The sequence below is a fragment of the Poecilia mexicana genome, unplaced genomic scaffold (assembly GCF_051168715.1).
Source record: "Poecilia mexicana isolate PSO_F unplaced genomic scaffold, ASM5116871v1 scaffold_9, whole genome shotgun sequence".
Classification (NCBI taxonomy): Eukaryota; Metazoa; Chordata; class Actinopteri; order Cyprinodontiformes; family Poeciliidae; genus Poecilia; species Poecilia mexicana.
In genome coordinates this window covers 25,677,571-25,701,478 of record NW_028263378.1, presented here as the reverse complement: position 1 = coordinate 25,701,478, position 23,908 = coordinate 25,677,571, and the positions used below count along the sequence as shown (strand labels likewise).

Below are 23,908 nucleotides of genomic sequence, written 5' to 3'. Positions count from 1 at the left end.
TGGTTCATTCTACTTTCCAATGCCTATATATACAAATTACTCGTGACATTTTGTTGTTTTATTACTTTTAAAAATTGGTTATCAACAAAATTTGGCTTTTTGAAAAAAAAAAAAAAAAAAAACTACATAGATGTAAAAGCAATACAAAAGTAAAAACAAGCCAAGGTGGTGCACAGTTGGGCACTGTATTTCAGAGTATGATTTCTTAAATGTTATTTCACAGTGGAATATATCCTCAGCTCAGGTGAATGTTAGCTGTGCACAAAACTGGCTTTTATGATGGCAGCCAAGCGGGACGCAGCAAACGTGGAAGAAGTTCTTCTGGTCAGATGAAGCAAATGTTAACACTTTCCAGATTTTTTTTTTTTAATCGTCCTTCATGCACACAACTTCATGTTGGTCTATCACATTAAGTCCACTTTTGTTCTTCATCTCTCAGCTGCTTTGTGCTTTTTTTGACCATATTCTTTGTCATTTTGTTTCTTTGTCATTTTTCTAATTATAATTTTCATTTAAAGTGTTACAGATCACTGATATGATAATAGTGAAGTAATTTTCACATCATGAAGCAATGAAACAGGTTCTGTTCCATTTACACATTTATTTCCCGTGAACCCTCTGAGCCTCGGGTTAGTCTGCCTCCGCCTCCCTGTCGTATTCCTCCGCTGGCTGATTCCTCTCCTCCATCATCACTGCTCCGCTGCCTCCCTTCCCCTGCCTCCACCTTCACCGCCTTCCTGCATCTCAGTGCTGCGGCGTTGACCCTCTGCTCTTCCGGTCTGCTGGGATGTTCGCAGACGGACATGAAGGCCACGCCCTCCTCTTCTTGAACCACGAGGAGCTCAGGGGATCCCTCCTCATGAGGACATTCCTCCATCTCAGTGTATTCGCCCCCTTCTGCCTCTGGGTCATTAGCACTGTGGTGTGGCTATCCTTGTTCTCGTGAGTTACAACTCGGGCTTAAAGGCAGCGTTTTTCTTTATTTATATGTTTAGTTTAATTGACTCATTTTAAACAACAATTATATGATTTTTGCTGTCAAGACAAATGAACTTATGAGCGCAAAAGTTTGGACAAAATTGTTGCAATATCACTTTTTTACGGAGTAGGGTAGGCGATATGGGTTTAAAGTTTCATCACGATATTTTGTGGTGCCATTGTAATAATTAAAGTGATGCGAAGTATTTATTACTTCTTTTTAGGTAATTGTATGGCGCTGTCTGCATGACACACTAATCATACCCCCGCAAACAAGTAATACTCTTGAAAAACATTCCCATTTGTAATGTGCTTCTTTAGGACACTAGTTGACGTGAAGCAGTGGGATTTGAGTCACTAGACTGCATTCAGTAGCATCATTTAATACATGTATTGATGCTTAATGATGAACAAACTGTGGAGAAAGTAATAACAACAATATGGACATTTTAGTTTTTTCAAAAACATGATCAATTGCAATTTCTCATGACAACGATAAATCAATCAAAAACAAATTATCACGATAAACGATAAACAATACAATAAATTCCCAGAAGATAATTTAAAGTGCTGTCCTCAAATGAGGAAAAATCCAAAATGTGTTTTCTTCTCGCCGCTGTCCAACTGAATTTCCACAGCCATAGCATGGAAGCATATTTGATGGCGTATAATAGCATCAAATATGCTTCCAATTTATGAGCCACCCAAGAGTCCAGCCATGTCCACCGCGCAAAGACAAGCGCTCCATCTCCCGTTACATCATAATACGTCCATAACTCCAGTAAATCCGGCTTCTTTCAGCCTCCTGGTTAGCGTTCACCGCCGGCAGGGTTTTAAGACCTCAACCCATTAGTTATGATTTGACACATCGTATTCGTCTTTTGGCTGCTGGAGACGGTCGAGTTTGTGTGAAGTTGACATCCAAACAGCAGCTGTTGTTTTGAGTAACAAGATGAGGCATGCAGGCAGTCCACAGATATGATTTAGAGATAATAAGAAGGGCGAGCACAGGTGCAGGTGGAGCAAATGCAGCTGGATGCAAAAGAAGGGAGCAAATGATTTGTTTATTTTCTTGGCCTTGCCTGCCGCTCGCCGCTACAGGAAGATATTGTTGCCTTATTGACGAGAACAGTTCAAGACAAGATGGTGGAGGAAGGATTTTAAACGTGCAAAATTGGCTAACAAGAAGTTCAGTCTGAGAAATCAGTTCAATGAAACACTGGGTAGCTCTGCCTTATGGAGATCCAAGAGTGCCACAATTTGATTAATAATTATGTGAAACAATTACTTGACTATGTGTATTTGATTCAAATTTAAAATAAAAGCAAGTATTTATTACATTTAAGCTTTATTTAACCTGGATGTTCAGTCTAATTATAATTTCACAATTCATAACTTATTGAAATGTGATTGATAAAATTTTTTTCTTTATTTATATAAAACATAATTATTTCAGTTTTTAAGTTGTTTTTTTGAATCACATTTCATTTTCTGTCAAGCATATCTTTTGAAGCCAGTGGGCGGAGCTAACGCTACTCTTGTCATTAAAATTGTCTAAACTTGACTCTCTTTTTTTTCAGGTTAAGCAATTAGTATGTGCAATTTATGGAGATCAAAACAATAAAATCTATTTGTGTTTTAGTTGAAAATAATTTATATTTATACATTACACTTAATTTACTATTCATTTATTTGTACCTTGAAGATTCACAACAAATGTATCGCCCGTCAGTTCAGCTCAGGTGATTCAGAAAAAATAAAGTGTAATCACTATTATATTCATGAGATGTGTCAATTATCTTTTTGAGAACTTTCTCACGAAGAGTTATTCTCAAATAAACTACGTCAAATGTTTTTTCTGCTTCAAATGAGCTGAACATAAAGTCCCAGGGATTTAGTTTTGACCCTGGAAATCCATTTCCACCGAGAAGAACCGGAAATGTGAATACAAACCTGGTTGAGTCTGAGTGGAGGGAAACCTTCAGAGCTCATTGTTACGATTTAAACCAAGGTTCTGTGCAGCATTTTTAATAAAGGCTGCAAAAGACAGAAGCTACCCAAACATTTATAGTGAGATTAGGTCATTAACTGCTTTATGAGTCCTGACCCATCAAGACTCAATCATCAGAGGAGATTGTTTTGGAGTGTGTCATGAGACATTTTTAGGATTTACTAAGAATGTACTCTTTTAACAAGACTAGCAAGCTCCGAAATTATTTCACCCAAAACAGTCTGCAGCAGAAACACAAACAATTGTAACTTGGTCTTGTATAAGTATCTGTATCCTTTGACCTTTTCCACATTTTGTCATGTTACGGTCACAGACTTCAATGTTAGTTTGTGTCCAAGCTGTTTGAGACACAAAGCTGTCAGCACAAACATGCAGAACAGGTAAATTCAAACAAGGTGAAATGACTTTGAGTTTCTTTGCTGCCCTCTGCTGGAAGCAATCAGATCTTTTAGAAATACTGGTTTTGTACACTTAGTTTTATTCTAACAAACAAATATTTTTTTTATTTTATAATTTTTCCGTTTTTATTTGAAGCACTTGGTTTCATCCTTGCATATGAAATATAAATGTGCTTGTTTGGTGTTCTATCCACTCAGACTTTGATCACATTGCTGCTGTTTTTTCATTAGCATGTAGATTAAGATGTTTTGCTGTTTTGCTGCACTTTTACTGCCTCAAGTTTGCATTTTAACCTTAGTTTAGTTTTTAGTTTATGCTTACTTGTATTTTTAGTTGATGTTATGATCTGTAACACCTCAGTCTGGAAGATTGCCATTTTGTTCCACTACGTGTTGCGTATACTGTAGAAATCACAATAAATCTGACTTGATCTTGACCTTTATACAGGTGTAAATTAAAAGTGGAAGATTCATTGTCCTCAAGGTGAGATTTTATAAGATCTGAATGTCATTTCCTCACACTGGTAGGAAGTGTGCGGTGGAACCAAGCTGTAAATATTTATAACAATCAGCTAAAATGTAATGGCAGTGGCACAGCTTGAGGACAAAGACTTTGTTGACAAGCTTTCTGCTTTCAGTATGGTGAGGCACACGACGCAGCAATAATTACAAACCCGGACAGGAAGGAAAGGGGTGACCTGGTCTTCACTAAGCAACTGACGACGCTGTTTATGGCTATTTGGAGTGTATACAGTCCCACCCTGGAAACTGGAGAGCCGTGGGAAACACTGGAGTCAGACGTGTTAAGACGTAAAGTTTGTTACAAAAGCAAACTAAAGGAGAGAATCATGAATATAACAAATGATTTGATTGTGTTTAAACTAACGCATAATGTTTCAGCATTTGGGTCCTCTTTGTCAATCTGGACATAAAAAACTTCACTTTGTGCTTCAAAGTGGTGATGAGATAAATGCTTTAAACTAAATGTTTTAAAAACTGGATCATGATCTTTGAGTATTATGGACTGTTATTCTCATCTTCATGCATTTGAATTAATTGACAGTGATCATTTGAAAATAAACAACAGAAATGTAAAACCTTGTCTCATTGAGCCTTCTTCTGATTGTTAGTTAATAACACTACTCTAAACGTCTACTGACAAAAGCCTAAGTTGCTGTTCAGGCCCCCAAAACCATCAGGGGCCTTGCATAAATGCTTTAAATTTTATCACAGAACCTATCAACCTAAAGATTGTTTTTTCTTTTTTTTTTATTGAAAATGAGAATACCAGTAAATTTGATTTAACAGTTTCAGCAAAGATAATCAAGATAAAATCAGATTTATTTTGTAAAAGTGCAAAGTATAATCTTCATAGTTTGATATTTGTGTTACCATTGTTACACTCTGACGCTACGAGTCATTTGTGTGTGTGTGTGTGTGTGTGTGTGTGTGTGTGTGTGTGTGTGTGTGTGTGTGTGTGTGTGTGTGTGTGTGTGTGTGTGTTGAGGATTGTTCACATCTGCTCAGCATGTAGTTAGCATGAAGAGGGGGATCAAACATAGTGCTGCTTAAGGCCCCATTTAACCTTGGGCCGGCCCTGTATTGGAACACGTTTACGGGTCAGAACAATAAATTATAATAACAAAACTGTGTACCAAATGTAAAAACAGTGTAGATTGATTTTTTTTTTGTACGATCAAAAATACTATAATGAAATATTACACACTTTTTTTCCCTGCGGATGACATAAACTAACTCATGAGGAATTGAAAAAAATGAACGTGGCACTCAAGCAGCTCAGGAAATTGTATAACAACAAAATAAAAATGGCTCAATAAGTCCGAGTTGGCACATTTTCTTTTAAAACTTGACTACACAAGATCGTTGACAAGACCCGGAAATGACAGGGTTAATGTCCGGAGAGGGGCGGAAGAGGCGTGTCCTGTCTTACAGACACGCTCAAGTTTCCTCCAAATGGCGAAAACAGCGAAAATAACAGGACGGGGACACTAATAGGCAGGAGAAGCAATTCTGGGAACAATTTGTAATACTGTGACGGTCCAGTCTTTATCTAGCCAGAGTGTTTTCAGGGAGGTTTTTTTTGTTGTTTTTTTCTTTAGACAGAAACTTCTCCGCTCCAAAGACGGAAACAGCGACCAAACAAGAGACTTTTGACCTGTGAAAGCAGCACCAACACATGCAGGCTGCCCCTAAAGCCAAACCTCCTCCGTCCGACCAGACAGCAGGCAAACCGGATATCATCCTGAGATCATACTGGTGGGTTTTTTCTCCCCCTGTGTGTAACGCACAATCTCTTAAAGCATTTGTTTGTTTGTTTGTTTTTTGGCGTGGGGAGGGAGGTTGTCTCTGAAAGCAGCAGCTTTTCGTGTGTTTCTGTGCGTTTCAGCGCTTGATGCGGGCAGCGTCAGGATGGGCAACAGCAACAGCGATCGCTCCAGCAGCGAGAGGTCATTCAGAGATGGACCGTCTGGAGGGAAGGAGGCTCGACCCAACATCATGATGGACAGCAACGACGACGCAGAGCTTTTCCACAGGGAAGATCCGAAGGTACGTTCAGCCACAGGTTTCCATTCAAGATCAGTCACCAGCGAAGACGGAGGGACGGCAGCGTCAGGGGTCATTTACATGAATTATGATGGTGACGATATAGACAACGTTGTGAGCTGTCGTTCCCAATAAATGTGGCTTTGTTTACAGCATATTAAGCACACCGATGTGTACCGCCCTCCTGTGGTCATCCTATAAATAATGCAGCATTCAGAAACTTACCAAACAACATTTCTGACATTGTCTTAAAGTCCAACACCATGCAAAACAACTGTATGTCGTGCTTTCAAATTTGGGTTCAGACTCACAGGAGTGGAAAAGTCAGCCACACAGCAAAATCTGCTGGAAATCAAACGGGCTGGTGACTCAGTCGGATTATTCACTTGTTGTATGAGTTTACCTCTGGAAGACTTGAGCTGCATTGGTAAAAGTAACTTCAAATAGATGTCAAGAGAAGATGATTAGGAGCCCCTTTGTTCCCAGCTGTTCAGACAGGAAGTGCTTGGTGTCAGAATAATTGCCTCTGATTGACACCAACCTTTGATGTCTTTCGGGCCCAGGCTTCCCCAGACATACAGGAGTTTCTGGCCTGGCAGCAGGACCTCGACTGCGACAGTAAGGAGCCGGCGCAGGCCAGACCGACCGTTTTCAGATGGGCCGGGTCGGCCAAGGAAGTCTTTGTGTCTGGTTCTTTTAACAACTGGGCCACCAAAATCCCTCTTAACAAGAGGTACCCGAACTACGACTCAAGCTGTGTTAGTCGTTCTCTTCTGACCTAACTGGTGCTTTATCCTTTCAAATACGTTTGACATGTTGCTTCTCAAACACAGTCAGAATAACTTCGTGGCCATTGTGGACCTGCCAGAGGGGGAGCACCAGTACAAGTTTTGCGTTGACGGACAGTGGACTTTGGATCCGACTGGGGTGAGTAAGAGCTTAAGGTTTCTGATGTCACCTCACCACTAAGGGCGACTCGATTTTCCACATCATACGTCAGTCTCGTCTGCTCTCTTAAGTCCTTGTACCAAAGTTCTAATTGTGCTCCAACAGTCCGTGACAACAACCAAGACTGGCACAGTCAACAACGTCATTCAGGTGAATCAAACTGACTTCGAAGTCTTCGATGCCCTCAAGATCGATTCGCAGGACTCAGCGGACATGTCTGGTAAATGGCAGCTGCGTTACTGAAATGCTTTTAGCTACACTAAATGTCATTTGAAACTGAACATTTGAAGCAATGTGTGTTTAAACAAGAGATGTATGGAGTAACTAGCTACGTTTCTTGACTGGCCCTGTGCAGTCAGAAATGTTGCAAACATTAGTGCTAGCAAGTTATAGTAACATCAAGACTGTCGTTTTTGAGTGGGGAAAAATAGTTTTAAAATGTTTAAAATCTGAAGTGAGGTGAATGACGGCCTTTTTTAAAGGAAACTGTATTTTACATGACGTATTGAGACATATCTACTGTTGGCCGGGCTGCAGGATATCAAGAGAGAGCAACACTTTCAGAGGATGACGGTGAAGGTTTGAAGAAATTTAGGTTACATTTTTTTAACCTTTGTCTTGCATATAAATATCTTTTGGAAATCTCAGTTAAGGTGGGTATTGAAATGATGTAGTGCTGATGCCTATGCTAACAGTGCGAATCACTGTTACAAGATGCTAATTACACTTTAAAAGTGTCCAAAATCCATATTGTGAAGGCTCTACGACCAGGTTGCACAAGTTGCCATTTGCAGCTTTCAGAGGCACAAATATGTTTTGCTAGCTCAGGAGATTGATGTTTGGAAAAAAGTCTTGGAATGAAATTTTCACTTATGTGACGCCTCCCAAAATACACATACAAATTAAAGGTAATCACAAAGTACTTGGTGTTTATCAATCATTTTTTGTTTTAATTCAGTTTAATAGCAAATAGAACCACAAACAGCTTTTAGTCAAGATCAGTGCATCTCTAGGTAAAACTGAAACATTTGGAAATAAATTGCTTTTTGCATTTTTCCTAAAAAGAAAAAAAAAATCAGTGCAATTAACGTTCAGTAAACGTGGACAGTGGCACCACTGCTCTACAAAAATCAGAAGCTGGCCGCCATACTCTGATCGGTGCCTCTTTAGTTTAAACGAGTCTTCATAGTTGTAGACTCAGTCTTCAGCACGTGATTCTTTTTTAACTAAAGTGATCGTTGTGTGTCAGACCTGTCCAGTTCCCCACCCGGGCCCTACCAACAGGACGGATACCTCATCAAGCCAGACGACAAGATCAAGCAGCCTCCTATCTTGCCGCCCCACCTGCTCCAAGTGCTGCTCAACAAGGACACAGGCGTCTCTGTAAGTCCACAGCTCATGCCGGCGCAAGTATAAGTCTGGAAGTTGCACCTTTTGTAAGAAATAATCTTTAAAAAAAGTTATTTTGAATCGTCCTTCAGTGTGACCCGACACTACTTCCAGAGCCTAACCACGTCATGCTGAATCACCTGTACGCCCTCTCCATCAAGGTAACGGTCAGAAAGTAGTCCTGCATCCGGCACTAAACATTTACGTCTATGGTTATTTGACCGAATGGATTTTTAGAATAGCATAAGCCTAACTTTCACTTTTTCCTGTTTTCCCTGTTTAAGCTAAATGATTAATAATTTTCAGTTTTGTTTTAAGAGACTTGATAATATATTTTAATTATTATTGTTTTGTTTATTTATCTTGGATATTTAAAATTCTTCCCAGTTCTTTAAAAGTTTTTTTTAAAGAACTTTTAAAGTTCGCTTTAAAACTTTTTGAGACCGCAGCCTCACACTTATCGTTGGCTGCTGTAATGACAATAACATGTCATTATTATTCTGATTATTTTATTAGTTGAAAATTGTCTCAAAATGACAATATTATCGTTTATCACAATAGTTTCTGGGACAATTTATCGTCCAGAAAAAATTTTAATGACAGGCCTAACGCTAACAGAAGACCTAGTATCATGTAGACTCAAGTTCACACCTGGATTATAATCCAGAAGAAATATTTCAGTGCAAATTGTAACGGAAACTTCTTTGTGTTTTAGGACGGGGTGATGGTTCTCAGCGCTACTCACCGATACAAAAAGAAATACGTGACCACTCTCCTCTACAAACCCATATAACCCAGAGAGCCAACCATCAACCTAATGTTCCACACAGCTGCTACTTCTAATGACAATTAATGATGAAACAGGACCAACATTTTTATAACAAAGCATTCTGAACTATTCTTTGATCTCTTGTTTTATCAACTTGTTAATACTAAGCTCTTTTTCTGTTAATATTTTTCACAATGTTTCATACCGTCAATGTGTGAATAAATCAATCTTGCCTTGCCGCATAAGATTATGTGACTGCTTCGAATCATTTTATATCTTGACTCTGGGTTTGATGGTAAATTGCTGATGGGAGACGGTCTGGTTGCACGGGAATCTGTAAAACCACGAGGTTCCTATCCTGAGGAGAAGAAAATGGGATTCGATTGAAAGTATTTTCCAGGTTTGGGGTAAGTGTAGAAACAGATTATATAGAAACTGTGTCGCTTTCGGGCTACTGCTTTCTCTATTTGTCTGAAAGTTCTGTCTTTGCTTTGTGCAGTTTCCTGACCACTCTTCATATTTAACCAATATATTTATACTTAAATATGAGATAAGACAAAGAATTTAAAAACTTTGAGTCTTTAGTTTTGTGGACTTTTGACCTCGGATGTTTTACTCTTTTTATTCTTCAGCAATCAGTCACGATTAACAAACAAACAAACAAAAAGATTAATATCAAAATGAAAACCGATGTCTACAAAATAATGATAGATAATGTGACATAAAATACGTGAATCCCCAGCATGCGAAGAGTACTGCACTGGTTGAAAATAGGAAGCAGTGATGGTGACAGAACGTGAGCAGATCAAACATCTTTTATTTTACGTTCACTAACCAGAAACGCATCAGATTTGGAGGTGGGCTGTGTTGCGCATGTCGTACTCTGTGTGCTGTGACTCAGCTGACACAGAGCTGAGGATCCAGGTGCTTGTTGTCAGGGTCGTATGTGTACCGAGCAAAGCAGTGAGCCGCCACACGGTCGCACTCGCAGACCGCAGCCTCACACTTATCGTTGGCTGCTGTAAACAGAAAAAAAAAAAGTGGGAAAAAAACTCAATAAATTTCCAAAATGTGAATATTTCTTTCTTAATCTTCCAGGATGTTTTAGCTCCATCTTTCTCCCCATCAAACCTGACCACCTTCACTGTCCCAGCTGGGGAAAAAAATGGCTTCTCTTCTGGTTAATGCTCTTTTTGCCTGACTGGCTAGTTTAGCGTGTTCATGATGCCTTTTATTCACCAATTCAGACTTTGTTCGTAAAAAATGTTGAAAACATACGCAAGATACTATTTGTATAAAATGCATGTGAAAGGATCTTGTCCTGTCTAGTAGAGATGTCAGAGTCTGCATATTTTAGTATCAATGCGATACCAACTAAATAAAAACCCTGCAACGCCTATAACGATACCGGTACTGATACTTTTTGTTCGTATCAATACTTCAATATATTTTGATATATCATCAAACTAAGTTTACAGGTCTCTACAAAAATACTTTAATAATGTAAACAAATCATGTTAGCACACATTAACATGATTTGTGTGCATATTTTCTAAATAAAGTACAAATAATTATATTTTGAGAGCAAATCAAACCAAAGTCTATTTTGAGGTAGAGCTAAGAATTTATAACAAAAATCAAATAAAATTTCAAGATGGACGTTAAAACCGAAGCATCGATCTTGTATTGATCTGAAACTGGTACCAAGTCGATATTATCACTATTTTTGGATTGAGCAGCCCACCTCAGCTGACTCAACTTTAGTGACCATTCAAAAACAAGTGTTCTTGCAAAGCGTCTAAAAATACAGCGTTGTCCTTTTTTTACTGTAATGCTGCACAATGTCAGTGAAAACCCACAAGTCATACTACATAGCCAAAGTAACAGAACCAAAATAGACTCAATAGATATCAACAAATCACATCATCTATTGCAGTGTTTCTCAACCCTGGTCCTCACCGCCCCCCTGTCCTGCATGTTTTAGGTATTTCCCTTCTGCCACACACCTGAATTGTATTTCTGGGTGATTAGCAGGCTTCTGCAGCACTTGCTGGTCATGCAATCATTTGAATCAGCTGTTCTGGAATAGAGGCACGTCTAAAACATGCAGAGCAGGGGGGCGCTGAGGACCAGGGTTGAGAAACACTGATCTTTTGGAAATGTTTGTTGTTGCAGTTTTATGTTATTTAATCCAGAACTGAGTTCCTTGAGGGAAGTGAGTAACCAATGAGAGAGGAGTAGATTTACAAAAAAAAATCTAAATCATCACTGCCTGTTGGTCTTACCTGAGCAGTACACCTGTCTGTTTGAGCAGCTGAAGCCATAAATGATAATGTAGGGAAGGTCAAAAACACCCTCGCATCCAGGAATCTTTCTGCTGTTTTGGTAGCATTTATCATGGGCTTCACAGCATCTAGAAATGCAGAGAAAGTGAGAAGGCATTGAGCGATTCATCCTCTTCTGTTGACAAGAAACCAACGGACTGCTTCCCACCGGTCCACGTCATCCACCGGCATTCCAGACCCGCCCAATCCGCACCAGCAGCCGTATCCGTTGTAAGCCAGAGGATTAACACCAGGCTGGGCACAACTGATCATCTCCCCAAACTGCCAGACGGCCATGGGAAGACGTCCTCCACTGACCACACATGCTGGAAAGACATGAGAGATGAGACAAACAAACAGAGGAAGAATTATTTTATAATGTGGATTTGTGATCTACGGGACAAAATGAGAAGTTTCTGCAGGCTTACCGGTGAGAAACAACAGAAGGGCCTTCATGCTCATGGCTTCAGTCAAAAGGATATAGAGTCCGTTTGCACAGCAGAGCTGAGAGAAGTCAGATAAGACTAGCACAAGCGAGGTGGGAGGTGTACATTGTTTGAGATTTTTCTTGCTTGGACCAGTCAGTCATAATGTGTTCCTCTTTGGGTGGATTGCATAATTTTGGTTATAATGTCCCTGAGGAGATGGAGTCTATTTGGATGAGGCCTCTTCTTGGAAGGCAACAGGGAGACCAATAGCTGAAGCAAACAATCATGAACAAATGAAATAAAGACGGTTGCCTCTCCAGGTCTCTGAATCCAGGTGTTCCTGGCACTTCCTTAGCCACAGGTATTTAAAATTCAGCACGAGAGACATTAGTGAGAAAATGAAGAATTCCAGAGTGGTACCGTGATAAGATGTCGTCTTTAGATCTTAGAGGTGGGTAGAGAGCTTTATGAAATGAGAAGTTTGATCCAAGTGTTACATTGCCAAGTTAAATGCAAAGCAAATGCTATGGTGTAAAGCAGACTGGTCTAAAGCAGTGGAGACGCGTTATCTGGAGTGGCAGATCATGTCTCTCTGATGGAGATCAAACCAGTGAGTTTGGATTTAGCGGTTGCCAAGAGAACAACACTTGCATGACTACTATGTCAACGTACAACGAACTTTGCATGCTCCAATAACCTTTTTTATAATTTGTCTTTATATCTTTTTGCCACATAATTGTGGATCTTACCTGAAGACTTGCACATGGTGCTGTTTGGCTGGGCTGCACGTTGTCTTTGTGTTGTCCTTCCATCCCTGCAGCACCGTGGTTAAGGGTCTCCATTATCCCCACATATTACTTAATAGGAACCCGTTTTCTCTTTGGTTTCTCTGAAGTCTCTCAGTTTTGTGTTTTTCAGGCTCATTTATGTGACAATCTTTCAGCCATCAGCACAGCTGTGTAAATAAATGACATCTCTGGAGTTCCCATGGCTTTCCTCTGCTCCTTGGCTACGTTAAATGATTTATAATTAAACACAAAAAAGCAATATGCTAAGATAGTTTACTGTGCTGCATGCATACTATAAATGGATGCAGTACTTCTTTTATGTATAATCCCTTTCTAAATTTTTGTCCCATCATCATTGGAATTTTATGTGATGCACTAACAAGAAGTAGAACAATTTTAAGGAATAAGTTATTCAAAAAATAAAAAGAGAAATCTTTTTGTGAAACCTGCTCCTGTTTTTAGTTCATATTCTGTTAGCTTATTTAATTGAGGTAAATTTCTTAATTATATTTTTCTGAGTTGTTTTCGTATGAAACAGGTTTCTATTGTAAACGAGAGCTAGTATCTCAACAATTTGCATAAAAAAGGCGAAAAAAAAGTAACTTTCCAAAAGTTCACTCACATTGAACGAAGAACATTTGTCATTTTTGGAAGATTTTTATGATCTTAATGGGATTTATATCGCAGTATTTAGACAGGAAATGAAGTGAATGGGTAGCTGTAACTTTAAGAAACATCGACGGTGAAACAAATCTGGTACCGACAAGACCTGGAGTGACAGAACCTCAACACATGAGCAGAGCAGACGACCAGTTTATTAAACTTTTAAAAATTCTTATTTTAAGAAAATCCACAATCTTTTATTTCATAATCACTAATGAGAAACAGATCCGATTTGGAGAAGAACTGTGACGCACACGTCGAGCTCTGCGAGTCTTTAACAGTACTTAGAGTCCAGGTTCTTGTACTCGGAGTTGTAATTGTACCGAGCGAAGCAGTGCGCCGCCACGCGGTCACACTCACAAACTGCAGCCTGGCACTTATTGTTGGTCGCTGCAAACACAGAGAAAATATGAACCAGTGAGAGAATCTGGGCCTGGTAGGGAATAAATAGACTAATGACGCATGTTCTTATTGGGATTTGATGTGATAGACCAATCATGAAGTGAAAGAAAAACAATGCATGGATTTGAAAGATTTATAAAGAATGAAAATGGGATATGCTTATTGATTTAGTCTAAAAATCTAATACCCCTAAATATAATCCAGTGAACAAGGTGCTCAGGTCAGATGAGAAGTTTAATTGTTTGGTCTACATTCAAAGTGCTGTAGTTAAATTAAAAACTAACCCTGAACGCACCATCTCACCACGTGTGTTTCTAACAGGACGCCATGACTTTAGCAAAGATTCGCCTTCCTGATGGCAAACAAACCTAAACATTCAGCCAGAGCAACAATGGATGAATGTTTAGATCAGGGTTAAGTAACTTTCTGTCCAGGAAAACATTTTTACCCTTACTGCTACAAAGCAAAACTTGTCTGAAACAGCAAAATCTATTTGACACATAGAAAAAGCTAGATCTTACAATATTTTATGTTATATAAATAAATACGTTGTAATGGTCTACAGAATTATGAAAAATAATTTAATATTTAACTTTGTTAATTATATCTATTTTTAGATCTCAAAACAAAGCAAAAACTCAAACTACTAAAGTAACGGTGGGTGACTGAAAAATAAGTGAAAAAAAACAAAAACAAAACAAGAAGCCTACACAAAAAACAAAGCCATTTGATGCCATATTTTATAAAAGAACTGAATAAAAAGTACCAGAATTACAGTTATTCTGTTGAAATTCTATTTTTATATATAAAAAACAGAAGCATTGTCAAGTTCACTTTGTCTGTAAACTTAATGATTAAGAACAATCCTCATGTCTTTATCTATCTTTTAAAAGTTAATAGCAGTTGTGTGAGCCCGATTACAACATTCCAATTTGTTAGAATGGCCTAGTTAAAGTCCTGACCTAAACACACAGACTTGGTAATGGGTTTTTACAGATATTCTCCAGCCAATTTGAAGTTGCGATATAAAAAAGAAAAGAAAAAAAAGAAAGATGGACAAAAATGTCTGTTTCTGTAGATGAACAAAAATAGTAGACATGCCCTAAAACGCTTGCAGCTGAATCTGTTTCAGTTTTGATTTATGAAATATCTTTGAAAAATGTTCCCACTTCATCATGATGAACAACTTTATAAGTCTATCTCATAAAATCCCAGTAAGTTGAACATAAATCTGTGGTTGTACAAGTCTCAATATACAGAACATGAAGATTTAATCAGTGTTTCATAGTCTTACCTGGGCAATACACCTGTTTGTTTGAGCAGCTGAAATTATAATCGATAACATAGGGAAGGTCGAAAATACCCTCGCATTCGGGAATCTTCATTGCTTGGCTATAGCAGTTGTCATGAACTTGGCAGCACCTAAACATGCAGCGGACGAGAGGTCATAGGTCGGAACATGATTAAAAAAACTAAAAAGTGGATTGCATCTCACCTGTCCACATCATCCACAGGAGTCCCAGAGCCCCCCAAGCCGCAGTAGCAGCCGTATTCATTGTACGCCAGAGGATTAACACCCGGCTGGGCACAACTGATCATCTCCGCAAACTGCCAGACGGCCTGGGGGACATGTCCCCCACTGACCGCGCACGCTGGAAGAGACAGGTGAGGTGGGACGAATCAACACAGGCAACAGAAGGTCAAGTGTTGAGAGCTCTTAGAGGCTTACCGGCGAGAAGCAGCAGAAGAGCCTTCATGTTCATGACTGTGGATCTGAAGAAGGCTGCAGTCTGTGGCGGCGTCCTCTTAAAGGACGGAGGGGCCTGAACAAATTTCAGATAAGAAGCACAGCGGGGGGGATGGGAGGTGTTCACTGTCCAGGGTTTGTCTTGATTGGTCCGGCCAATCCTAATGCGTGACTTCTGTGTGTGGGATCAATCGCATTGAACTAATCAAGTCCCTCAAGCATTGCAATTGGTTCTCCAGGGAATCAAACCCGACTACATCGGACCTCTACTGGAGACAGAGATCAGAGGTGGGAACAAACTAATCACAACAAAAACAAGGAAAAACATCTCTTCCCTTCCTGGCTTGTCCTATAGTGCAGTCATATTCAATATGACTAAAAGATTAAAATAAGCAGATATCAAACATAATTATTAAGCAAACATTTCTGTGTTAAAGCTGTCTTTCTTATTGGAATGTTCTAATTGTTCATTTTGTGTTTTAGTTAGCTGCATGTCATTATTGACAAAAATAAAGGCCTGAAAAGATCAGTCAGTACTAAATCATCTATAAAAGGCGATTTTCTATGTGAAATCAATTCATGTATGTTTGCTCCTCTTCCCTGGTCCTTCATCATCATTATCCCACATGATGTTGCTGCTTGCATTCATTTTAATTAATTATTGCTTGATCAAGTGGCAGAATCTCACATTTACAAACATCCATTTCTAATAACTCCTTATATTCACAATTCACCTTCTTCTAGTCTGTTGTCAACTATTATACTCGTAGATCATCTAAAACATTTATAGATCTTTAAACTATGTGTGTTTAGCTGTATTTTTACAAAAAAGATTAAAATTAAATGTTTGGATGCAAAAGTTGAAAGATTTAAAGAGTAGTTGTGAACGTAACTTTCAGGTGAATCGACTTATTGTCCCGATCCAACATCAGCCTTTAATCTCTCAGGTTTGTATTTTTGAAACCTGTATCAATAAAAGTTTGCCCAAACTCAGCTGTATAAATATGTGACATTTGCAAGAATTCCCACAACTTTGCACTGAACTTCTTCCAAACTAGATTATTTTCTATAAATACGCAAAACGTCAATATCTGACAGAGGTGACAAGATTGTAAACATAAGTGCATGTGTTGATTTATATCTGGGTTTGGTTATGTGCTCCATGCATGGAGTAGTTTTATGCACAGTTGGTTATGTGATAGACTCCAGTACTGCAGAACTGCAAAGCTAAAGGACATTTTTTTACAAATAAAAATATGTAAATTTTGGATGCAATTCTTCACACTACCACTTTTTGTTGCGATTACAGCTGTCAATCTTTGTTGGATCTGGTCTATGTCTCTACCAGCTTTACAAAGCTAGAAACTGACTTTTTTTGGCCAGTGTTGTTAGCTAAAGAGCTTGAGCTCAGTCACATTGACTGGTGATAATCAATTTTCAAGTCTTGTCTCAGATTCTCAGTGACAGGACAGGGCCATCCTACCACACAAATCTATTTTGTCCAGGTTTCTGCAACCTTATCATACAAAAGGAGCAATTGTTGGCCTCAGTCCAGCCGATTAAAGCTCTTTCAGGGCCCCAAATGGTACATAATTAAGAAAAAAAAAGAACTGTTTCTTATTTCTATGGTTAGATTTTAAAATAATGATAACAAAGAACATGAAACTTTTGCCACTATATATATATATATATATATATATATATATATATAGATATATATAGATATATATCTCTCTCTCTCTCTCTCTCTCTCTCTCTCTCTCTCTCTCTCTATATATATATATATATATATATATATATATATATATATATATATATATATATATATATATATATATATATATATATATATATATATATTCTACCAGGGATGTTTATTTTTGAGGAAAATTATGTAAAACACCCCCAAAAGCAAAAAACACAGTTACCAACCTAGCAACAAGAAAAATAGAGCTAAAAAGCTAATACTGCTACTTTGGTGTAACTCTCTAGTGGAAATTAAATTAAATGAAATTAAATTAAATAAAAAACTTCCCATTGTTATTTTACCTATCTAGAAAAGTACATTTGCTTTATTTCTGTGCTGAGTGGACGAGTGAGTGTCTGTACTAAGGCTGAGTATGTGATGGTTGCTGGTTCCTGTCTCTACAAATCCAGAGTTGGAAACAGAATATGGTTTGATGATCTCAGAAACATTGCTTTAAAACGCAATACACTTTATTTAAATTCAAATAATTAACATGGTTATGATTCCAAAATTTATTTTGCCGAGGCAGATTTAAGCTCATTAACTTCTCCAAAGAAATCTTTTAGAATTTCTTTTGGTAAGAGGCCAGTAAATTTACTAAATTCACAGTTTTAAAAAAAAAACTTTATTAATACATTATCTGTACACTTGTTTATTATTATGTGTTATCTTCTGATCATGACTGTTAAATTTATGTAGCAAATTTGTTTTAAAAGTTGTATTAGCAGTAGTCTTGTCCAAAGGACGATGATTACTGCTGCCATCTAGTGGACAGTTGTGAACATTTTAATTCGTTTTCTCTCGTTCTCTGTTTCCCCATAATTTAGGAACTCTGAAAATGATGGCCTTGTGTTCTCCGATGGAAACAAATATATTCAGCTGCTCACCCTTCTAATCGAAGCTATTAAAGTCTTCGGACATTGTGTTAGAACCAGCCTTAGCTGTAAAAATATCAGAGTAGGCTCACCTGGACACAGACCCTTGTTTTTCAAATTTTGTTTTATTTTTTTGTAAAAAGTTTTGAAAACCATGAATCATTTTCCATTCTAACAATTTTATTACTTTCAGTTGGACATTGACATTAAATCCCAATAAATGACGGCAAAGTTGTGAATGTGGCATGACAAAATGTCGAAAGGTTCAAGGAGAGTGAATACTTTTGCTTTCGAATGAACTCTTATTGTGAGGAAGAGAAAACCATGGCGACCACCGGTTAACAGATGTTTTAATAGGTCAAATAGTTTTACTTTTATCTATCCTCTCCCCCTCATCAGTCTGGGCATATCAACAAAGCATGTGCTACGTATAATGCCATCTCATGCCTTGGCTTCACAGATGTACCTGTAGCCCAGGCTACAGTCTGCATCGTTCCACAGCTTGCGCTTGCGGTTCCCAGAGGCGTGCAGCTGCCCACAGTCCTCTCCGTTCACTCTGAAGTCCCAGTTGTCAGGTTGACCCTGGTCCCAGAATCTAAACACCAAACAGCACAAAGAGTTATTTCAATTGTTTTATGTCTCCGTCTTGAGGCTTCACTTTTGACTCACGTCGGGGTCGAGCCAAAGTCGGTTCCATCCACCCAGCTCCAGTGGCCCTCATGCTGTCGCTCCACAAGTCCGATCCAGTAGGAATACTTGATGTCAACTATGCCTGAAATGTAGTCCTGGAATAAAAAATAAGGACATGTTCAGTATCTTCAGCCACAATTTAGTTGATAGATTTATGTGTTTGTTTTGTTTAATTACAAAGTATTTCATAACTATTGAACGTGTCCACATTTCATCACAATACAATCAAGAACCTAGTGTACTATTGGGGTCTAAAGTCCTTGTCTTACTAGAATTTCAATCCTTTTACAGCTTTTAATTTGGTATTCCTCAACAACCTTTATTTGGCTCCCTCCATCTTCTCCTAAACTCTGACTAGCTTCCTTACTTCTGCTAACGAAAAGCATCCCCACAACATGATACTTCCTCCAGTTTGTTTCACCATGGGTATTGTGTCTTCAACGTGTTGTCTTCTTTGCATTTAGGTCAAACTGTTCAATTTCGGTTTTATTTAATCACACCACCTTCTTCCACATGTTTGTTGTGATGCTTTGAGGCAATCTGAAAATGGGACTCAGTTGCGCTGGCTTTTATTTGGGGTTGCTAGCATAAAGCGAGATGAATACAAACATCTCGCTGTATACTAGCACCAAAGTTTTGGGGAAAACATTTACCAGACTCCATCCACTTCCAATCAGTGCACTAGTTTGTGTTGATCAGGAACACAAATCCCATTAAACTACACTAAGGTTTGCAAATTTGACATACCGATATGTAATAAATATCAATGGGGTATAAAACTGAGTATTTATGTATTTCATTTTGTGTGCTTGCAGTTTTACGGAGCCAAGTTGGACCTCACCAGTTCCTCCACATTGTTAAGAACTAGCAGGTGTCCTCCAGATGATCTACACTGGTCTTCGGCTCGTTGCCAGACGTTGGTGGTGGTGGAAAGCAGGTAGCAGCTGCCCTGGAAACTCGCCCAGCCCTCTTTGCAAGTTCCTTACTCATAAGGATCATCACAGTCAAAATGGATCAAAAGCAAAGATTTTGTTTGTTCAAAGATACTTGAATTTTACCTCTAACTGGAACAATTCTCTCCACCAGGACTTGTTTTGCATCTGTAGGACCTTTAGTTTGAGAAACCACAGAAATGCATAAGTTGTTTTAAGAGACCAAATTTGTCTGCATTTTTATTCTGAGAAATCAGAGATCTTTTTCCTTTTTTGATGTTTTTTTTAATTTCTTTTACCTGAAGTACATAAGGACATTGGTCCTCTCTTGTTGATGATCTGGAGTTGTAGTTTGACATCAGTCATTTCCTTCTTCATCTGAGAGACTGTAAAATAATATCAAAGTGTGATTTGTAGTAACATTACTCATCCACCTTGTTATGATGTGCTTAAAGTCCTACATATGACCCCTATGACCAAGAGCAGAATCAAAAGCAGCAGCAGCGGCACGCTGTAGAGGATGTACGTCAATATTCTCTTCATCCCTGAAAACACACACACAAATTTCACACTCTGATTTCTCGATGTCTGAAGTAACTCGGAAAGAAATTCAGACGACATGGAAGTTTTACCTGTTTGTTGGCTGATATTGCGATCTGCTTGATCCAAGCTGCTGTCCGTTGTGCTAAAAGGTTGATACTGAGTTTCCATTATTAAAGGAGAACAAGATTTTTTTGTTTGTTTTTTGTTTTGCCTTGGATGCAGTCAGTATTCAGTCCACAGACGAACTGTGAGTTCAGAATCAGATAAGAGATCAACCCAATATTTTTGTTCATCATGAGGCCAAATATGTTAGCTATTAACAGGTAAGTAAATACTGCTCTGGAGTTTTAACCCTCGTGTTTTCCGGGTGTCAACACACAGAAGCTGTAGGATGGGTTCACCAAGGACCCTGGACTATTTTTGAAAAACCCATCCAGGTGGTTCAGCCATTAGACCGGCCATTTCTTTGTGAAATTCCTTTTTTTCTAAGTCCACAACCTAAATTGTTGGTGGCTGCACTTATAATGGCATCCAATCCGTTTACAGCGACAATTTCTCACAGTCAGGGTAACAATGATTTATTTATTACTCTATGTGAATAAAAAAAGTCAATAATAGTAATTAAGTCAATGAATTTTTTTTTCTCCATGATCAAGTAGTACACACAAATCAGGGTTTGCAGCATTAAACTGAGGCATGTACTTTGTCAGGGAAGTGTACTAGTGTTTCACTGAAGTGATGTTGGCCAGGTCTGTGAAATGGCTTCAGCTCATTCTTTTCAGCATTTATTTATGGTACTATGTTAACTTTTTAATTGAAGCTGAGGTCTGGACTTCATCTGCAGTACTGTAACACTACAGAAATTAACTGAATTTTACCTATCAATAAAAGAACGACCTTTTTGTGTGTTTTGTTTCTTTTGCTTGGCGGCGTAGTAGAGCTCTTGAAAAGTCTCACGTGACTGCATCTCTACAAATGACTGTTTCCGGTCACCGGTCTTTCAGAAAGCAAGATGGCGGCCTTCGGACGTTTCTCTCAGATGTTGTTGAGGTCTTCTTTGACTCAAACCCGGCGTCAGCTCGCAGCTGCCGCTGGACATGGCGGGGACTCGGGTAATTATGAGTGTTTGCTGATTCTCAGTGAGCGGATGCGGCCTAGCAGAGCTTCACAACAGCAGGTTACGGCTGGAGTGTGACCTTGCTGAGCTAGCGTTAGCTTCTTTAGCAACCCTGTTACATCCTTGAGTTTTCCGGAGCGCCTCGTAAATTATAATTTTTTACTCTAAAACAAAAATGTTGGTGATTAAACTTAATGTCGGTCGTCTAGGTTTTAGCTTATTACATTCAAACGTCAGAGTGGAAGCGGCAAAATATAAATGTTTATGCTATAAGGCAATATCAGAGTCGTATAATTTGTGTGAGGAAGAAATGAAAAAATAGCGCGGTGTAGTGATAAGCTAGCTATAAAATGTTGACGTAAAACAAATTTGAATTTAGTGACGATTCGATTCCTCTAACGCAAAGGTTTTCGACCTGAATCCTTAGAACCTTCAGTCCGACATGTTTTACTTCCTCCACACACCTGACTTTAATAAATGGCTGATTAACAACCTTCTGCACCTGAGCAGGTAGATTCAGATTGATTCAGGTGTACTGGAGCAGAGAACAGTGGAGCATATTTTTCTAGAATGTAATAAGTATAGTCAGGAAAGAGAGGTGTTAATCAAAGAGTTAAATAGAAATAAAAATAAAGTAGATATTAAAAATTTGCTGCAAAGATCGTCTGAGGATGTAGTATTTAACAGCATTTTTAGTTTTCTTAGGAAGTCGGGTATTATGGGGAGATTATAGTGGTAGGAGATCTAATTTATACTCCAGTCTGGAAGGTGGCAGTAATGCACCTATAAGTTGTTTGCCTACTGCCATAAAAGAAAAAGAAGAAGGAGCAGAGACTCATCTAAAATGTGAAAAACTGAGTTCTGAGGTCCACTGTTGACAGCCAGTAGTCTAATAAATCACAAATATGTGCATTAGAGTAAATTGTTGTGTGGAAAGGTGACCTGTGAGAAAACCTTGCTCTGAATCACAGTGCAGCTTCTGACGTGTGTATATAGATGCACATACACACATACTAAAAATAGATGCATACTCACTCTCTGCCAGCTGATATTTCTATACTTTATGCTCACAACACACACGCACCAACAGATTTTCTCTAATTTGAACGTTGCATAATTCAAGGACAGTCTGCATGAACGTCTGGGTAAAATTACTGTAGCAAAAGCAGCACAAAAAAAATCATCATTCCACAACAGGTTTGTTGAAACTGAATCCACTTTGTTCATTTGGGATAATTCTGTTGTTCCACTTAGTCCTGAAAAGTGTCGGTGTAGTCGTTGGCTTTCGATGAACTCCTGATTTTGGTGCAGCTTTAATTAAACAGCTGATACTTTGAAAACCTTTCCAGTTCCACATATTTCCTTCAACACCATCTGACCTGAATTGTGTGCCTAAGCCGGTAAGTTCATCCTTTGTAGCTGCTAACCTGAAAATTGCTAACAACTCCAACATGGTGAAAAATGGCATATGCTACGAAAACTTCTTAACGACACGTAGTGTGTCAATGAGGAGTGATGGCTCCAACAGCTCCTTCTGCTATGATGGTGGCCATGGAGTCAGCTAGAATAACTCAGGTTGGTGAAGAAAATCTCCACCAACTACAAATTAAAATATGACTTGCTGATGAAACCATGACTCATAATTTTCACTGATATTTAGTAAAAGACTTCAGAAATTTAGACGTGAAGACAGAATTTATGCCGTTGTAGCTTTTTACTATCTCTAAATAACCAAAATATCTACATGGTTTGTTTACAAGGAAGGTATGGAACGGTGCAAAACCCGGCGAATAAAATTTAGTTTCCTCTGCACTATTTTATGGTTTTGGTGATTTGTTACAAGAACCAAACACAAAGTCTTCAGAAAACTCTGAACTACCAGGTGACGTAAAGTGATGCACTAAAGTTTAAGTTTGTTTGTACAGAATGAAAATATAAAATGGTGTACAAATGGTGATGACTTTCTGCTTCCTGCCTTTTTTTGTTTTTCCTCTCAGTCCTGTGAACGCACATGTTTTCATTGGTTTATGAAATAATTTCTCAACAGCTAAAACATGGAAGATCCTCACCTTTGTGATTGCGCTGCCTGGTGTCGCAGTGTGCATGCTGAACACCTTCTTGAAAGAGAAGGAGCACAGCCATGATGCACCACCAGAGTTTGTCCCATACACCCACCTTCGCATTCGCTCCAAGGTCAGATGTCATTATTTAACAGTTTTACAGATTCGTCTCATTTTGCTGTTTTATTTTTGTTCTGATGTTTTTTCTTTTTTTCTCCAAAATAGCGTTTCCCCTGGGGAGATGGCAACAAAACCCTCTTCCACAACTCTCATGTGAATGCTCTTCCAGATGGCTATGAGGGCCATGACTAAACTCTCCAGACGTCAGCGCTGGCTCTAGAGCCCCCTCTGCTATCATTACAGGACCACACTCCTATTTGCAGTCTATTTTTTTGGGAGTTTTATTGTTTATACCTCTGTGCTCCCCACATTGGAGCACCTGAACCAACAATTCCTCTGTTCTGGACCATTAAACAAAAATATCAGCTTAAACTTACTTGACCTAAATAAAATGGCTATTAATTCCACTGGTTT

At 38.6% G+C, this 23,908-nt stretch overlaps 5 protein-coding genes across 5 annotated transcripts; 2 read left to right on the top strand and 3 right to left on the bottom strand.

The window, feature by feature from the left end:
- Nucleotides 1–5,305: 5,305 nt before the first annotated feature.
- On the top strand, nt 5,306–9,303 carry prkab1b (protein kinase, AMP-activated, beta 1 non-catalytic subunit, b). Its single transcript, XM_088009060.1, has 9 exons — nt 5,306–5,403; nt 5,508–5,664; nt 5,795–5,955; nt 6,516–6,685; nt 6,786–6,879; nt 7,006–7,120; nt 8,150–8,283; nt 8,382–8,450; nt 9,005–9,303. Exons 3-9 carry the CDS (start codon nt 5,818–5,820, stop codon nt 9,080–9,082), a joined length of 798 nt encoding a protein of 265 aa, XP_087865186.1. The 5' UTR covers nt 5,306–5,403; nt 5,508–5,664; nt 5,795–5,817; the 3' UTR covers nt 9,083–9,303.
- A 552-nt stretch (nt 9,304–9,855) lies between these two features.
- On the bottom strand, nt 9,856–13,312 carry LOC106906564 (phospholipase A2-like). Its single transcript, XM_014971890.2, has 4 exons — nt 11,811–13,312; nt 11,552–11,708; nt 11,344–11,471; nt 9,856–10,077 (listed from the first exon to the last, which is right to left on the bottom strand). The coding sequence occupies exons 1-4, from the start codon at nt 11,842–11,844 to the stop codon at nt 9,956–9,958; spliced, it is 441 nt and encodes a 146-aa protein (XP_014827376.1). The 5' UTR covers nt 11,845–13,312; the 3' UTR covers nt 9,856–9,955.
- Nucleotides 13,313–13,395: 83 nt separating this feature from the next.
- Nucleotides 13,396–15,486, bottom strand: LOC106906565 (phospholipase A2). The gene is made up of 4 exons (XM_014971891.2): nt 15,393–15,486; nt 15,159–15,315; nt 14,958–15,085; nt 13,396–13,651 (listed from the first exon to the last, which is right to left on the bottom strand). Exons 1-4 carry the CDS (start codon nt 15,424–15,426, stop codon nt 13,536–13,538), a joined length of 435 nt encoding a protein of 144 aa, XP_014827377.1. The 5' UTR covers nt 15,427–15,486; the 3' UTR covers nt 13,396–13,535.
- Nucleotides 15,487–18,138: 2,652 nt separating this feature from the next.
- LOC106906562 (perlucin-like protein) lies at nt 18,139–20,657 on the bottom strand. The gene is made up of 7 exons (XM_014971887.2): nt 20,287–20,657; nt 20,116–20,199; nt 19,954–20,040; nt 19,781–19,831; nt 19,564–19,703; nt 18,702–18,817; nt 18,139–18,627 (listed from the first exon to the last, which is right to left on the bottom strand). Exons 1-7 carry the CDS (start codon nt 20,363–20,365, stop codon nt 18,474–18,476), a joined length of 711 nt encoding a protein of 236 aa, XP_014827373.2. The 5' UTR covers nt 20,366–20,657; the 3' UTR covers nt 18,139–18,473.
- Nucleotides 20,658–21,151: 494 nt separating this feature from the next.
- Nucleotides 21,152–23,901, top strand: cox6a1 (cytochrome c oxidase subunit 6A1). The gene is made up of 3 exons (XM_014971892.2): nt 21,152–21,309; nt 23,362–23,507; nt 23,600–23,901. Exons 1-3 carry the CDS (start codon nt 21,210–21,212, stop codon nt 23,684–23,686), a joined length of 333 nt encoding a protein of 110 aa, XP_014827378.1. The 5' UTR covers nt 21,152–21,209; the 3' UTR covers nt 23,687–23,901.
- The last annotated feature ends 7 nt before the right edge of the window (nt 23,902–23,908 follow it).